Source organism: Podarcis melisellensis, assembly GCF_964234715.1.
Source record: "Podarcis melisellensis genome assembly, chromosome: 11".
NCBI classification, from domain to species: domain Eukaryota; kingdom Metazoa; phylum Chordata; class Lepidosauria; order Squamata; family Lacertidae; genus Podarcis; species Podarcis melisellensis.
Window position 1 is genome coordinate 21,469,686 of NC_138543.1, and position 17,355 is coordinate 21,487,040.

The 17,355-nt window shown below is 42.7% G+C and overlaps 1 protein-coding gene across 1 annotated transcript; it reads left to right on the top strand.

Annotated features, from left to right (window-relative positions):
• The first annotated feature begins 5,913 nt into the window (after positions 1–5,913).
• STARD4 (StAR related lipid transfer domain containing 4) lies at positions 5,914–15,866 on the top strand. Its single transcript, XM_081930803.1, has 6 exons — positions 5,914–6,076; positions 9,197–9,314; positions 10,526–10,575; positions 11,307–11,433; positions 12,678–12,792; positions 14,061–15,866. The coding sequence occupies exons 2-6, from the start codon at positions 9,210–9,212 to the stop codon at positions 14,285–14,287; spliced, it is 624 nt and encodes a 207-aa protein (XP_081786929.1). The 5' UTR covers positions 5,914–6,076; positions 9,197–9,209; the 3' UTR covers positions 14,288–15,866.
• The last annotated feature ends 1,489 nt before the right edge of the window (positions 15,867–17,355 follow it).

The following is a 17,355-nucleotide window of genomic DNA, read 5'->3' on the forward strand; positions in this document are numbered from 1 at the left end:
AGGAGTTCTAGGAGTCATCAAGATCAAAAATAGAATTTCTTATGTCCATAAACCAGTTGCTTAGCATGATCTCAGCTGATGCTGTGGAACAGATGCTCAAAGGCTTAAATGAAGATGCTTCTTCCCTTTACCCCTCTTTTCCATTTTACTGCACTTCAGCTCGTGTAATTGGGTTTGTTGATTTTGTATATGATTTTGTATACAGTAGTGAGTTTAGATTCTTATCACCAGCTCTCAGCCCTAACTCAGATAAGCAGTGATCGTTCCTCTTAGAAATACACTCCTGCATATCTACGTATAGTTAGGAACAGCTTTCATGGGAAAACCCACCTGCTGTATTTGATTTTGACTTGTTGGAGGACTGTTATAATAGGATTAAGAGGGAATTATTGTACTTTTTTTTTAAAAAAACACACACACAAAAAGAATAGAGATCTTGGAATGTGGAGATTTCACGGACATTAAAAGAAATCAAATTGTGAATCTGATCTAGCACAAAGAAATATGGATCTGTAAGTCTTGGCACCCAAAATGAAAGGTATTGCTTCTGGGGAAAGTACTTTTGAGTGGGAAAGTACTGTAAATCTGTGAACTCATTCTAGGAAGATGGTGCCTCTGAGTTCCTGAAGGAAAAGATTCGGCCAAGCACTGCCGCTGAAAAAAAGGAAAGTCTCAACTTCTCTTTCTGGAAAGCCACAAAACTGCAAGTTGTTCTTCTAGTTTGACTTTGGTTATTTCTACCCTGAGCCATAGGTTCTTGCTCAGTCACAGGAAGTGACTTGAGGATCTTGAAACGTACTTTTGTTGCCATGCTAAAGACATAATCTGCTGTCATAACAACTTCTTCTTGTTTGTTGATTCATTCTTTTGGGGCGGCCTTAAGCAGTTAATTAGTTCATTGCTTAGATCGCATGTAAAGCATGTAATTAGGCATTCTGGGCATAGTTGCTTTAAAGCCAAATGTGTTGATCTTGATGAACTGTCTTTTGGGGGGAAAATTAAAACTTTGTTTGCCTCAGAGGACAGGCACTGTTCTTCAGGTCCCCAAAGGAATTAGAAGGAAATTATAGAGGGATTTTGCACTAATTGTTTTGGGTTGGGGGGGTGGATTTGGAATTTTGGTTATTTTGATTGAATTATTCTGATTGTGGGATTGCAGGAGGTACACTCTAGGAGGCCAAGGCAGGCAAGGACCCACAGCCCAGGTGGGGCTCACCAGCTCAGGAAGGAGGTGTGTGATTCCTCAGCTGTAGTAGGCTTAGAATGGGTCACATGCCTTGTCAAGCCCAGATGCTGCAATGAACATCCAAGACTGCATCCTGGCCAGGCCTGCGCCTCATTCTCCATTCTGTCCTGTTTTCCTTGCATGCAGCACTGCTTCTGTTCCACTGCGGTTTGTCTTCCACCCTAGACTATGCCATTCGTCACGCTGTCCACCATGGAAAAATTGCATATCTTACATAATTTCTGCCATTAATTGTGTAAATTATGTTGTCATTACTGTTATGTATTGAAGTATCCCTGGCCACCAGGGGTATTGTGCATACAGTTTTCACTCAGGTCCACATAAGTTAATTTAGGCAGGAACCCCTGAGCTGTTGTTGTTACAATGTTGACAGCCAGCTGCCTATAAAAGCAGGCTGGCTGAGCTGTTTGCTGTTCAGTTCAGTTCCAGCTTACTTATAAAGAACTACTTGGAGAAATCTCTGTGTCATCTGCTACGTCCACCCACTACTTAATAATTACGTTATTCCACACCTTTCGTTTCAACGCAAAGGAAATGCAGTGTGAACTGAAAGCAACAACAGCAAATACTGAACAGGTTTACTGGATTGATGTCCATTCTAGACATTAGACAAATAAACAAATGCTGGCAATTTCCACTCCTGTTTGTTCTAATCAAATGACATACAAAAATTGCATTATGTTAGGGGAAATGACTTAGCAAAAATGTGTAGATTTGGCAAAACTGCCTACAAAAATGTGTCTATAAGGAGAAATTCACACTAACATGGTAATTAATTTTCATGAGGACCTTGTTTTAAAAAATGGCATTCTGATGTGAAAACATGAAGAACTGAATGTAAGATTGGAAAAATGAGAAACGGAGAAAAATTAATACTGACACATTCAGATGGGAGGCATATAAATAATAAAATTATTATTATTATTTGCCATCCTTAGTACTTAATTCTAAATGTGCATCTATATGTATAATTTCACCATGCAAATTTTATGCAAATTCATGTCCCTTTTGTCCTTTTCTAAGGATTTGAATCCGGGTATCCTCAGCACTTCTCCAACACTATTGACTATGCCACACTTGTTGTTTCTGCAGCTGTATATTCTTAGGGGTTTCTGATGTCAGCTTGCCAAAGTCAACTTCATCTTGCACAGTACATGTATATGGGTTTAATTATCTTATTTTCTTTTAAAACCTTATTGATTTTTACATGAAGATGGATAGCTTGGTTAACAGTACAGAAAATTGCAGAGCGGGAGAAAAGAAAGATGTGGCAGCCATCTTTCTAATTGTTCATCGTTATCGATCAGTTTGCAAGGCAGAGAGCTTAAGAAACCTGACCTTCAGTAAACCTTTCAACTTTCAAAATGAATCTTGGTTTAGAAAAGCTATTCTTAAGGACATTTTGAGAAGAGACAAATTAAAGTAACCATATTTTTAATTTGGTGTTCTTAGCATTGCACGGCAGCCCAAATTCAATTTTTGAAGCTTTCCTGATCACTGTCTTCATTCTAACATAAGTATCACCTGTTAAATCTGCCCATTAGGAGCAGATGCCAGGCCAGTAAGTGGCAACTTCAGAGGACAAGCCTGTTGACTCAAAAGTAAGATCCACTGTGTTCAGTGAGATTTACTTCTATGTAAGTATGCAATGACAAACCTAGACAGCATCTTAAAAAGTAGAGACATCGCTTTGCCAAAAAAGGTCCGTATAGTTAAAGCTATGGTTTTCCCAGTAGTGATGTATGGAAGTGAGAGCTGGACCATAAAGAAGGATTGATGCTTTTGAATTATGGTGCTGGAGGAGACTCTTGAGAGTCCCATGGACTGCAAGAAGATCAAACCTCTCCATTCTGAAGGAAATCAGCCCTGAGTGCTCACTGGAAGAACAGATCGTGAAGCTGAGGCTCCAATTCTTTGGCCATCTCATGCGAAGAAAAGACTCCCTGGAAAAGACCCTGATGTTGGGAAAGGTGGAGGGCACAAGGAGAAGGGGATGACAGAGGATGAGATGGTTGGACAGTTTTCTTGACGCTACCAATATGAGTCTGACCAAACTGTGGGAGGCAGTGGAAGACAGGAGTGCCTGGCGTGCTCTGTTCCATGGGGTCACGAAGAGTCGGACACGACTAAACGACTAAACAACAACAACAAGTATGCATAGGATTGCAATCTAGGTTTTTTATCTTTTTTTAAGTGTTTCTTTTAATTGCAGCTGAAATCCAAGAGAGTTTAAAGTTTGGTCTGATTTTACAGTGTTTTCTCCATTTGTGTTATAGATGCAACATAAACTTCACTCTTCTTGAAATGCTTATTATTTTAGACCTGATAGAAACTCTGAGAAAAAATATTATCAAAGCTCTATGAGATTCCATCGTTTTAAGAAAACCAGGTATCAGACCTTCCAAGTGTCCCTCTTTTCCATGGACAGTCCCAGATTTACAGAAGCTGGCCCAGTTTCTGATTTAATCCCGGAATGTCCCACTTTTCCTTAGGACATCCTTAAGTAACTATACAAACTTTAGAAGACATCTGAAGGCAGCCCTGTATAGGGAAGTGTTTTAATGTTTAATGTTTTATTGTGTTTTAATTTTCTATTGGGAGCTACCCAGATTGATTGGAGAAACTCAGCCTGAAGGGTGGGGTGTTGTTGTTTAGTCGTTTAGTCGTGTCCGACTCTTCGTGACCCTATGGACCAGAGCACACCAGGCACTCCCGTCTTCCACTATCTCCTGCAGTTTGGTCAAACTCATGTTCGTAGCTTCAAGAAACTGTCCAACCATCTCATCCTCTGTTGTCCCCTTCTCCTTGTGCCCTCCATCTTTCCCAACATCAGGGTCTTTTCCAGGGAGTCTTCTCTTCTCATGAGGTGGCCAAAGTATTGGAGCCTCAGCTTCAGGATCTGTCCTTCCAGTGAGCACTCAGGGTTGATTTCCTTCAGAATGGCTAGGTTTGATCTTTTTGCAGTCCATGGGAGGGGTATAAATAAATTGATGGTGGTGATCATTTTATATACAGTAAGTTGGAAGCGGCCCAGAGTGGCTGAGGTGACCCAGTCAGATGGGCAGGTTATAAATAATAAAATTGTTATTATAATTATAGTTATTATTGAATAGGACATCCCTATTTTCATTGGAGAAATGTTGGAGGGTATGAAATATGTGATTACATCATAGCAGAACGTATTATATTAAGTGCTTGAGTGTTTAGTATTCCTGCCAAAAGAAATATCAACAACCTCAGATATGCAGATGACACAACACTGATGGCAGAAAGTGAGGAGGAATTAAAGAACCTTTTAATGAGGGTGAAAATGGAGAGCACAAAATATGGTTTGAAGCTCAACATCAAAAAAACGAAGATCATGGCCACTGGTTCCATCACCTCCTGGCAAATAGAAGGGGAAGAAATGGAGGAGAGAGAGATTTTACTTTCTTGGGCTCCATGATCACTGCAGATGGTGACAGCAGCCACGAAATTAAAAGACGCCTGCTTCTTGGGAGAAAAGCAATGACAAACCTAGACAGCATCTTAAAAAGTAGAGACATCACCTTGCCAACAAAGGTCCGTATAGTAAAAGCTATGGTTTTCCCAGTAGTGATGTATGGAAGTGAGAGCTGGACCATAAAGAAGGCTGATCGCTGAAGAATTGATGCTTTTGAATTATGGTGCTGGAGGAGACTCTTGAGAGTCCCATGTACTGCAGGAAGATCAAACCTAGCAATTCTTAAGGAAATCAGCCCTGAGTGCTCACTGGAAGGACAGATCGTGAAGTTGAGGCTCCAATACTTTGGCCAGGAGAAGAGAAGACTCCCTGGAAAAGACCCTGGTGTTGGGAAAGATTGAGGGCACAAGGAGAAGAGGAAGACTGAGGACGAGATGGTTGGACAGTGTTCTCGGAGCTACCAGCATGAGTTTGACCAAACTGCGGGAGGCAGTGGAAGTCAGGAATGCCTGGTGTGCTCTGGTCCATGGGGTTATGAAGAGTCGGACACGACTAAACAAGTAAACAACATATCTCAAATGGCCAGACGTTTTCTGGAAAGCCTTCCACCTTCTTTTTTCTTTCCTGTCAGTTATCTCTGGAGAGGAGCATCCTCAACTCCTCTTTTACTCCACTTTTACATTCACACTCCTAAGACTGGGATGGGTCCTGTTAGTCTGTTGCAGCCAAAACATCAAAGAATCTGGTGGCACCATTAAGACCAACCGACTTATTATTATACCACAACAAGGCAGCTTTCCTGGACCGCACAATCCTCCAGGTGCTTTTTTTGCACCAGATGAGCCGGACTTCGCTCCAGAAAAGTTTCTGCCACAACAAACGTGGCAAAAGCCTCTCTCAGGCGCAGCAAAATTCTCTTTGCTGGTCTCTTTCTCCGCTCCCCCGCCGTTTTGTCACTCCACATGCACGTCAGCCAATCCCCGCGCTTCACCCCGCCTCCCTCCAGCCATGTGCCCAATGAGCACGGTCCGCCTGTCATCCGTTTTGGGAAGAGCGAGAGGGGCGGACAGTTGGGGGCGTGGTTTAAGGGCTATGAATTTTGCATAGGGAGATCGATACCGACGGCGGGTTGGGAGGCGAAGCGGTGGGCGGGGGGAGGAGAGGTGAGAAAAGACGGGCGCGCTGCGATTGGCTGCGACGGGGATGCCGGCTGAGCTCTGATTGGCCCAGCGGCATGAGCTGCTGGACCGGGTGAGCGCAGCAGAAGGAACAGAAGCAGAGCTGGGGGAAGAAGGAGCGGGTCGCGCGTGGCCGGAGTCCGGGGGACCTTCGACGTGGCGCCGAACCCTCCGCGGCGGAAAAGTCGCTCCTCGCAGCCCGGGATACTGGTAAGCGGCCTATTTGCCCGGCTGGGGACAAGCGGGCCGGACGCACCGAGAGATGCTCTCTTGCTTGGGTCACCCGTGGAGATGCATCCCTGACTTTCCGCGCGTGAGCCTCTCGCCCGATAGCACCTCTCGCTTCGCCCACGGGCGGCTAATTCTCGGTAGCCGAAAAAGTGTGCCGTTTTCACACGTTACGTTTTCACGTGCCCGCATTCTGAGCCTCACGTGTGGAAACGAGCCCGGCCTTGTGGAAACGGGGAACGCGAAGAAAACCGCCCCCCCCCATGCAAACCTATAACATTGGATGTTCAGATTTGAAAGCAGTGGGCCGATTGAAATCCAGACCCCCCCATATGAACAGGCAGCATGTTTGTTTATGTATCGAATTCATTGGTATCCTACTGCATTTATATCTCAGCCTGCCTCCAACGAGCTCACTGGTGGCATATGTGCTCCTCCCCACCCCCCGTTTTATCCTCAGGAGGAGAATATCTGGTGTGAAGTTGATAGACAGTGACTGGCCCAGAGTTTATAGATGGAGGAGTAGGGATTTGAACCCGGGTCTCCGCAGATCTCGGCTGACGCATACATATCATCACAGTGGCATTCAGGTTATTCTGCAGTGAAAGGATATGTCACCTTACTTTTCATTCTGGAGTAGAAGAATGTGGGGCATTACTCATTATTCTGGATTAAAAGGATATGGGGCATTACTCATCTCAGATGAGTCTGTTGTGGGTTTTTTATCCACTTGCCAAGGAGAGGCAGGGCAGGAGCAAATAGTTTCAGCTCCTTACACCTGCTTTCGTAAGTAGATGTCTGTTAGAGAGCTGGCACAGAAGCCTCAGCTGTTATGGTTGGCCAAGCACCTTATTATCTATCTGTGAGAGAGATAATGGGATGGGAACAAACAGCACATTTAATTAAGACCAATTTGCATAGTCGTATAAAAGTAGGTCATAGGTGCTTCTAAACAATAAACATTCGGACTTGTTTTTTAGCAGCTACACATTGTGCATAAATGCTTCTTTGGCCCTGTTGGTCACCTGCCATAGTGTAGCCAAAGGGAGGGGGGAGGCAGCGGCCCCTCCCCCAATCAAGCAAATAAATAAAAACTAACTAACTAACCAACCAACCAATTGCATCGCAGATAGCTGGGTTCTGCCCCCTTGGAACATAAATCCTGGCTACTAGAAGTTACAATCTGGATGAGTCATTAGAGCTGGGGTAGGAAACCTGTGGCGCTCCAGATCCTTTTGGCATGCTAGTTTATTTTCTTTTAAAGGTTCAATCAACTACAAATGTGCCTCTCAGTTAATCAGGCATCCGATATTATAAAAACAATATTTTAATGCATGCACTTATTGAAACTGAAAATGGCATCTTGATGGCCATCCTTAAAAATGTATACAGTGGTACCTCAGGTTAAGAGCTTAATTGGTTCTTGAGGCCTGTTCTTAACCTGAAACTGTTCTTAACCTGAAACACCACCTGAAGCTCCCACTGCTGCATGATTTCTGTTCTCATCCTGAAGCAAGGTTCTTAACCCGAGGTACTATTTCTGGGTTAGCGGAGTCTGTAACCTGAAGCGTATGTAACCTGAGGTACCACTGTACTTTTAAAATATTCAGTCTATATTTGTACTGCTTTGCCTTTCGGTGAAGGTTTCATTTCTCTTTTGAGAACAAGCATTTAATTTAAGCAATCTGCCACTTGTTGTGAAAGTAACAACCCCTTCACCCACAGTGGTTTCCTGCAGATAAATAAATTCCATGTAGGAAAATGTGTGCAGTCATATATGATGAGCACGCACATGGCAAAACAGATGAGTGCTTATCATGAGTGTGACATATAGATTGTGGTTGTACATACAGAAGTGACACCCATCACTGAAATAATTGTATGTGAAGCAGTTTTACTTGATGGTACAATAGGAGACACTTCAGTCCAGTCTCCATTTTAACAGGTTATGTTAATGGAGACATCTGTGGGGTAATGTTAGGTTCTGTTTTTGTCCAACCGACTCTCTCATTTGACAGTCCTCCTGTGCTGCTTTTCATAGTCTTCTCTTGGGCTTCTTTTGTGTTTTTGGCACTAATATCTGATCTTGTAGGCGGCCTGTGCTGGCATGAGCCACACAGCCCCTCTGAATGCCATTTGCTTACCTTCCCTGATGTCACAGAGGCACATGCCAACCTGGAGCCATGGAGCAATTTAAGCATATACTCATAGCTGTCAACTTACAGATTTGAAAATAAGGGACCAGCAGCCTCGAAAATAAGGGATTTTTCGGGCACAGGTATGTTCAACTTCTGAGCCCCTCCGAGCCAAAGGCAGAAAGCCCAGCCAGCAGCCAAGCGAAGCCTCAAGCGGTGGTTCCCACAGCGCAGCAACCCGGCAAAGGGGATGCAGGAAGGAAAACCACCGTCACCTCTCCGCTGGGAAGCGCTGAGCAAAAGCGAGTCCCCAGGCAACGCGGCCGATTTGATCGGCACAAGGCATGCAAGCTCCACCCCCCAGTCGTTCTTAGACTCCTTATTGGGTGAGCAACGCAGTCAAGCAACACAGTTGGAGCCTCCCTCCTCCCTGGCCAGCAGGGAGGGAGAGGAGCTGTTTCCTTTGAAACCCGGGAAATTTAAGGGACATCATCAATAAGGGACAGCAGCGGGACACGGTGCTGGGATAAGGGAGTTTCCCGCCAAATAAGGGACGGTTGACAGCTATGCGTATACTCTAGAAATCTTAGCACCAGAGTTCCAAGCTCCATGTTCAACCCGTGTGATCCTTGACCACCACAGCCTTTCAAAGGTCACTTTCTCACTTGTTAAGATTGTTTGGTATTCAGAGCTTCTTCCAAGAAGGAGATTGGCAGTACTTGCAACATACTTGTTTAGATCTTGGAACGTGTGCATTTTAATTGTTGGGCACTGCAATAATATATTGCTTCTGCTTTGTTGAGAAAAACACTTGCTGCTTACTCCAGATGATCCTGAATCATGCAGCTGTGCAGTTTAGAGAGAAATTGAGACTTGTATGATTATTATAGTGTTAACGCCAAACAGGAAACTGAGAGGGAACAGTAAATCACCGCCTTTTGTTTTTTTACATCCTCATTTTCTGCAGAAGACAGAAGAGAATGGCAGACTTTCCTGATGTAGTTTCTGTGGCTACAAAGCTAAAAAATGAGGTTATCCGGTACTACAATGTTGAAGATGATGAATGGAGACTTACTAAGAAAACAGTAAGTTACGAAGCCGTTGCCTTTCCAGATTCTTTCCTTTTGTTATTAAATAAGTAGGGTGATTTATATTCTACTTTTGTGTTTTAGGTGGGCCTATATGGTGCAATGATATGTGAAGTACCGTACATTTGAGTGGGTAGATTTCAGAGCCCTGTTTTGGTGTTTTGTTTCTTTGAGTGATGAAAATCACACAAGCTAGAGGTCACACAGGGATCCTCCACAATTTCCACAAGCTAGAGGTCACACAGGGATCCTCCACATGGCGTAGCCAGGATTTTTGTTGGTGGGAGGGCAGGCCTTTTGTTGCGGGGGGACAGAACCTCAGTTAGCTATGTGTTTTTATCAATTTTTATTGATTTGGAGGGGCAGATGCCCCCCCCCCGCTACACCCATGAACCTCCATCGGTAGAAGAGGCTCCATGCTTCAGACTTTGGCTCTCAAAACTTCTGGAGGTCTCTAAAGTGTGTAGTGCTGGTGGGACATGGCAACCTTTTTCCTCATGTGTTTATTTACTGTGTATGGTTTGGGAAAAGCCTGTTCTTCTTACCATCTGATAGTGCTGTCTCATTACTTAACTGCATGTGCAAATGCTGGCACAAGCATACTGTAATATACTTTCCCCCGAGCCTATAGTGATACTTATCAAAGCTCATCATATCTAGTTTGGCACTAAATCAGTTTTTTAATACTATCAGATTAACACAAAATTAACTTAAAATCTGCAGTCCTAAGCAATTGTGTCAGTTGTGATGCCTACACAATGCCAAGGCAGTTAAAATTTGATGTTGTGATAGGAAGACTTTTTGATGTGTGATTTGTCAAGTTTAGTTCTCAGAGTTTTTCTTTGTATGCCTTTTGAAACATTTTTTTAAAGAAGCATGGGATGATACGAATGGCCGTAGTTCATAGAGGATGTGTTCTCACATATATTGATTTAATGCTGTTTTTTTTGGTGTTTGTTTCTCTCCTCATTCACCAGAAAAATTTACATGACAATTTATTGCATGCATATATATATTTTTAAAAGCTACAGTTGAATTAAAATATGTGTACTGATGAACAGGTTGGTAAAAGATGTGCTATGTTTGAAAAGTTCCCTCTGTGGTCTGTGTACTTCTTGATTCTGTCATTATATTTGTACATTCAGAGGTGTGAAGTGATTGAGTCATTTTTAACAAAGTACAAATATTGTGATCTTTTTCTTCTGCAGAAAGATACGACAGTTTGGCGTAAGCCATCTGAAGAATTCAATGGATACCTGTAAGTTAACCTACAGAGGAGATGAATTCTTTCATAAATATAATTTCCAGTAGAAAGGGAGGGGGCTGTAGATGAGAGGAAGAATCTGGCCATATTAGAGCAGAAGTAGGCCGCTCCCCAATGCATTGTGCCCTCCAGTCATCGTTGCTGTATCATACTTCATTTCAGGATAGTTTCTCTGCATCTACCATGGACATAAAAGCATAAAATGCATAGTGGGTGGGGGTGGCTTTGAGTGCTTTGTGGAATATAAACGTGAAACCGTCACCTATGCATTTGTGTACATATTGCCTTTGGTGCTAAGCATCCTCCTCTCGGCTGCATTTTGTTTGTTATAAAAATGGTTATTTCATTTGTAGACAGTTCTTGCTGTTCTCTGAGGCTGAGTAGGTCCTGCTGTAGCTTTCCTTTTAGGGAGTCCTCATTAAAAAACCTTTGGCAGACCTCCTCTTTCTTCCACCTCAGACTGAATGAATGAAATCCAACATGGCATGCCTCCATCCCCACCCTCAAAGTTTGTAGAGAATAACTTTTTGCTTTGGCACAAGAGGATTGGGTAATCTGAGGCATAATGGATGAAATTTAACATTTCTAAGGCCCCTGGATCCTGATGGAAAATAAAAGAGATATTGGCACGTGCATGACCCATATATAGTTACTTTAAACTGGTGGAAATTTGCTAGGCGCGTTGACATTTTCTAAGCATCATTGTATTAAATCTGATTCTGTAGCTACAAAGCACAAGGGATTGTGGAGGATGTCGCCAACAGAATAGTAGATCACATACGCCCTGGACCCTATCGACTCTACTGGGATAGTCTGATGACCTCGATGGATATTGTTGATGAGTTTGAAGAGGTAATGAGTCACCCATTTATCACACAACCAGAAGTTCTACTTGCATGATTTTCATTTGGCACAGCAGTTGCAATGCAAGTTAAAGTTTTACAGTCAACAAGAAGGGAGCTTCTCTACTTGCATATATCCACATTTCATACATTGTGCTTTGACTGACACTTTAACCTTCTTGTTGGCAGTGGTAGAAACTTTGATGTATAACAAATCTGAAGTGAACAAAATAGCTTTTGCAGTTTTCAAGAAAGCGCCTCATTTTGAGTAGCTGAAAACTAGGACGTACAAATACAGCCATATCCAAGCTGTTTTGAGCATTAATTCCGATATAACTTCCAACTAAATTTGAACTATCCAGAAACAGTTTTAAATACCATTGGCTTCAGTGGGAAAGTTAATCCCATTGTGATAGATTTAAATTCTTGACCTTTGGCTGCATCATGCTCTCAATTTTTAATTTAAAGCCTATTTTCTTTTGATGTCCAAAGTCTCTTTTCTTAGCCAAAAAGTGACCTTTAACAGAACTGTCCTGGTTTCAGCACAGCATCTTAATGAACCCTGAAACACAAGCAAACACTTTTTTTTTTAAAAAAAAAAAGCCTGTAGATTCTACACCAGTTCTGGCTATTTACATTTTGTCAGGCACCTTTCGTTCTGATGTGTGTAGCTTTAAGCTTACTGTTTCTAGTGAATTTAACTCCTATTAAGAATCTGCTCCTAGATTTCTTAAAGATGTTTACTATTTAAGATAAGACTGATGATTCATCTCAGCGTGTTGGAATAATCAGGAGCACTTGTAGGAAAACCTGATTGTTTCTTCAAGTAAGAGATATCTGTATAGTTCATTATTTGAGTCAGGCAGTCAATTAAATCCATATTAGGCCTGTAGCTGGATTTTTTTAAAGGTGGGAGACCTAAGGGTACACTGGGTAAGTCTCTTGTCTCTTTAAACTTAAAAAAATTCAGCTACATAGACTCCTGAGTCATATCAAGAGATGGCAGCTGTCTCTCTTCACATTCAAGAGACATCCCTCTAACCACAACCCCCAATGTCATAGGCCTGATCCAAATTGGGGAAGGGAGTGGGACTGCTGCTGCAGAGCTTAAAAAGATGGAAATGTCATGATTTATTTCTGGTCTCATCTAGTTTGACCCTTCAACACAGTCTCCATATTGCTTGGCATAGCTATAAACCCTAGGTTTCTACAAATGAATACTACCTAAACGGGCATTTTGTAATTGCACTGCAGAACTGTTGTATTATGCGGTACACCACAGCTGGCCAGTTGTGGAACATCATTTCTCCCAGAGAGTTTGTTGACTTCTCCTGCACAACAGACTACGAAGACGGGATTCTGTCATGCGGTAATTCTAATTAAACCTCTTCTACCTTCTAATCTTGCTGTCTAAAGCACACCAAAACCTGTAGAAATCAAATCTGTGTACGTTCGTGCTGCTGTTTGCAACAAATTATTGGTTTGACACCCACTTCCTCAAAGCTAAAATTAGAAATAAACTAGCGCCACGAAGAAGGACATCCTGTCTGTCACTTGGCAGATTGAAAGTACTATACAAAAGTCACTTAGTGCAAAGGAAAGTAGAATGAATACGATTGCTAGCTTGCATTTTCTGGTGAGTCAGCTGCACTTGGCCTGAGATGAGGATTGACAGGTTGAACCTGAACCCTGGGCCATTCCTGACTGCCTAAAATGCGGAATTTGAGCAGGCGCTGCTTGGCTTGCCCTGAAATCATATAATCGTGGAGTTGGAAGAGATCCGAAGGGACTAGATGCAGGAATCTCAGCTCAAGCATCCATGACAGATGGCCATCCAACCTCTGCTTAAAAACCTCCAAGGAAGGAGAGTCCACAAACACTGGCGGAGGAAGAGGTGTGCGGGGCGAGCACACTGCCCCCAGCAGCGTGATCCCGGTGGGGTGCCATCGCAACTGCCCCCCTGCCCACACTGGGCACCACACCCCCAGGATGCACGCCATGCCCCTACAGGCGGCGCCCCCAGGACGCATGCCAGCCCTGCCCCCACCTGCTCTCCGCCACTGTCTACAACCTCCAAAACCTAGTTTTCTATGTAACTGTTTTGGGGAGCAAAGAACCAGACCTAGATTTTGCTTGGGAGATTGCCGTGGTTCAGACCAGATTTAGAATATTGTAAATATTGCACATTGACTTTAAAAGGCGTTCTTAGGTAACTTTGTCCCCAAATCCTTCCTCTCTCTGGATGGGGAAAGGTTGGTTTGGGTAGCTTCTTCTAGACACCACCATTTATTGTTCCAAGAAATGGACACGTTCCCCATAGGATTACAAGGTACTGCCTTGGACAGAAATCCCTCAGCACAACTTGAACAGGGGCAAGACAAAGGACTACATATTGGGACTTCCTTTTTTTTAAAAGAAATCTGCATATAGCTTCTCTAGGTTTGTCAGCAAACTGCTGAAACTCTAGATCCCCTGAGTCTGGAGTTTGGGGTTGTTAGAAGGAAGCTTACCTCTCCCACAGGATCCTTGGGATCCTGGCTGTAATAAAATTCTCAAAAAGATTTCTCAGGAATAAAACTAGGTGCATTCCTTTTACTTGAGAGGTTCAACCCACAACTGTGTTTTATTTTAAAACAGGTGTCAGCCTGGACTATGGTGAAGTAAAACCGGGTTATGTTCGAGGTTTTAACCACCCCTGTGGCTGGTTCTGTTTCCCTCTCAAGGACAATCCTAGTCACAGCCTGTTGATAGGCTTCATTCAGACAGATTTGCGTGGGATGATTCCCCAGTCGGCGGTGGACACGGCTATGGCCAGTACTCTGACTAACTTTTATTCTGATCTCAGAAAAACCCTGAAAGCATAATCTGCGCTGACCTCAAACTCTCTGTGTTCCTTGCAATCATATTCTGCACCTCATAGTCGATTCTCAAAACCTTAGGATAGGTTGGAAGCTTCCCGCATGAAGGTCTGTAGTATTTTCCTTATAGGTGCTGGTAGTCCCATTTGCACAGAAGAACTGAAAACATGTTTACTCTGAAGTAAGATCCACTGAGCTCAATGAAACTCACTTGGCAAGCCTTTGGCACGTCGTTCCTTCTTAGCCAAGCCATGGACACAGAAGCCCATGACACTCACACAACCACATTCTGGACAGAGCTCTAAAGCAGAGTGTTCTAGCAAGTTGAGGGAAAGGCTCCTTTCCCTGCAGAAATACAGTCTGTAGGCTGGCCTACACAACATAATTTCCAGAATGGTTGCAGCTCCAAAGCATGCAAATCACAGTGCTCCTATTTGTAGCACCCCCATGGAAGATGTTCATTTTCACAAAGAGAAGCTGTGGAACTGGAGGGTGAAAACATGTTCTGTTCCAGCTAATTTCACCCCTAAAGGAAACTAGGCGATGATAGGAAAGCTCTGCCATCCGGCAACCCCTTTATTTACTAAGACTGCTTTACTAAACGTTAATTCTAGGGAGAAGCCTCATTGAGCACAGTAGGACTTGCTTCTGAGTAAACATTGAAGGCGGCGGCCTGTAAGAGTGGGAATAGCAATACACTGGCATCTTTTCTTTTCAAGGGCTAAATGTATGAATGCGAAATACTAATGCTTTCATGTACTTTATGTTGCTTGCTAATCCTGATCTAAAAGATGATTCAGAATCTTTTATCTTTAAACTAAAAAGCTTGATGCACTGCAGAGAATTCTGTGCTCCTGTTTCCATACTTTACTGCTTTATAGAGTAATTTTGTCATTGGTTATTTGGGGTGGCATGCAACTGAGTCTTACTCAGAGTAGACCCACTGAAATTAATGGACCTTGCTTAATCTTTAATTTCTGTATAAAACTTACTTGCATACCACCCATTTTAGCCAAAAAGTTAGCAGTAGTTGTTACTGATAACAAAATAGTAAAGCATGTGGTTATTTGCAAAACTGCTGATTATTACTAGTACATGGTGACAAGTTTCAATTAGTAACATCTGTAAAATGTATTATCCTTCAATAGGAGATTGGAGGGACTTAACAGTGCTTAACTTTGACTGGGCGCACCTAAGAATTGAATCAAGATTTTCCATAAAAACAGTTTAATAATATTTAAGGCCTATACTTCAGGACATCCGTTTTCTTAAGATTCCTCTTATGTTAACTTACCAGGAAAGAATTCATTTGAGACTTTGGTAGAGCATAATCTTCTTAAAGCTTCACGATGATGTTTATTTTTTTAAATTGTTAATATGCTTCAATTATTTAAACAGATGTTTTTTTAAATTCACTTGCTGGTACAAGTGACCCACAGTTCTACTGAAATGGCTGCTAGTCATTGAGATGGTGCTAGTGCTGGAAGAATATATAGGAATTGTGCTGCAGTTCTGTATTATAACTGGTGAGAGATTATTTATATAAGATGCTTAAGATGTATATTAAAGTATTCAGTTCAAAATATTGGTGGTGGTGGTTTTTTTTTTTTAATAAAAAAAATAAGATAACATTGCCAGTCACATGAATCTGCTTTATACAGAGTAGCTGGGGAAATCCAGCCAGATGGGTGGGGTAGAAATAAATTATTATTATTAGTCTGCCTAGTCCAGCATTGTCTGCTTCAGCCAGCACTGAGTCTCCAATGTCTTGGGCAAACATCTTTCCCAGCCTTTTAGCTGAGGTTAATGCAAAGCATGTGCCTAGGGGAACTGGTTCTGGCCAGCTAGTCCCACCCAGCTGTCAATTGCCTGATGTCACTAGGACATCAGGTGACCCAAACAGGGCTTGAGCTTGCTGCCAATCAGCTGCTTGGCGCTGACTTCAAGCCCTGCAGCCAATCCCAGCAGGCTCAACGCCAGCACTTATCAGCTGTTCGTTCATTGACTAGAAAGGCTTGCCAACCAGGAACGCACCTTAAGATTACCAGGTGTGCACTGGCAGCTGCATCTCTCTACCTGCCCCATGCCTGACACCCCATAGCATCTTTGTGACAGGTGTGGGTGATCTGGAGGAAGCATCTTGTTGGTGCTGTGGACTTTCAGCACCTGGTGTATTTTTATTGGGACAACGAAGTGCAGAAGTCCATGAGCATATTTTTGAGCTTATCTTCCTAAACACAAGTTCACATGTGCCTATTGTGAGCCATCGTATCATAAGGAAAAGAATTGAAAGCTGGTGTTGGATTTCAGGAGTTACTAGGCAGACCTTGGGGTCCTGCACAGATGTCTTTCCTGTCAGCTCATCTAATGCAAACGTAACATAAAGCACAGAACCTGGACACACTCGGACAGCTGGAAATTCTTCCAGATCCCATCCAGTGCTCTGTCACTCAAGCATCACCCATCCAAATCAGAAACTCTGAAAGGCACAAAATTGGGGCTGGCTCTTGGGTTGTCACTGCATTTTCAATTTTCACAAATATATGGTGTTCTAAGTACCTGCCCACCCCTGCCCAAGGTCTCTATATAAAACTCTGATATCACAGAATGACAAACAGACTTCTCTAGACATATGTGTTTATTTTTATGGTACATGCAAAGTACTTCTTAAACTTTTCAGCATCAAAGTGCATTCTCTTCATTCTCCAGATAATTCATTTCCATATGGGCATATGAAAGGCTAGGTGAGTTGCACTTATTGAAGCTGCAAACATGCCTAATTCTGAGACTTCAACAGTACTTACTTTATCATGTGATAGAAAGGTTTTGCAAGCTTGATCCATCAGATTCTTGGTTATAGTTTTCAGGCATTTCCACACACAACTATTTCTTGTTCTTTAGTAACATTGCAAATGGGTTTTTTGATATACTAAGCAACAAAAAATGTGCTAGATGTTTGGAGCAAATATAACAAAGGTGGGGAAAATATACAGTACAGGGAATGCATACATAGCAATCACACATATACAAGTGTTGCCCAAACCAACTCTAAGGGTCCTTTGCTAGTGCTACTT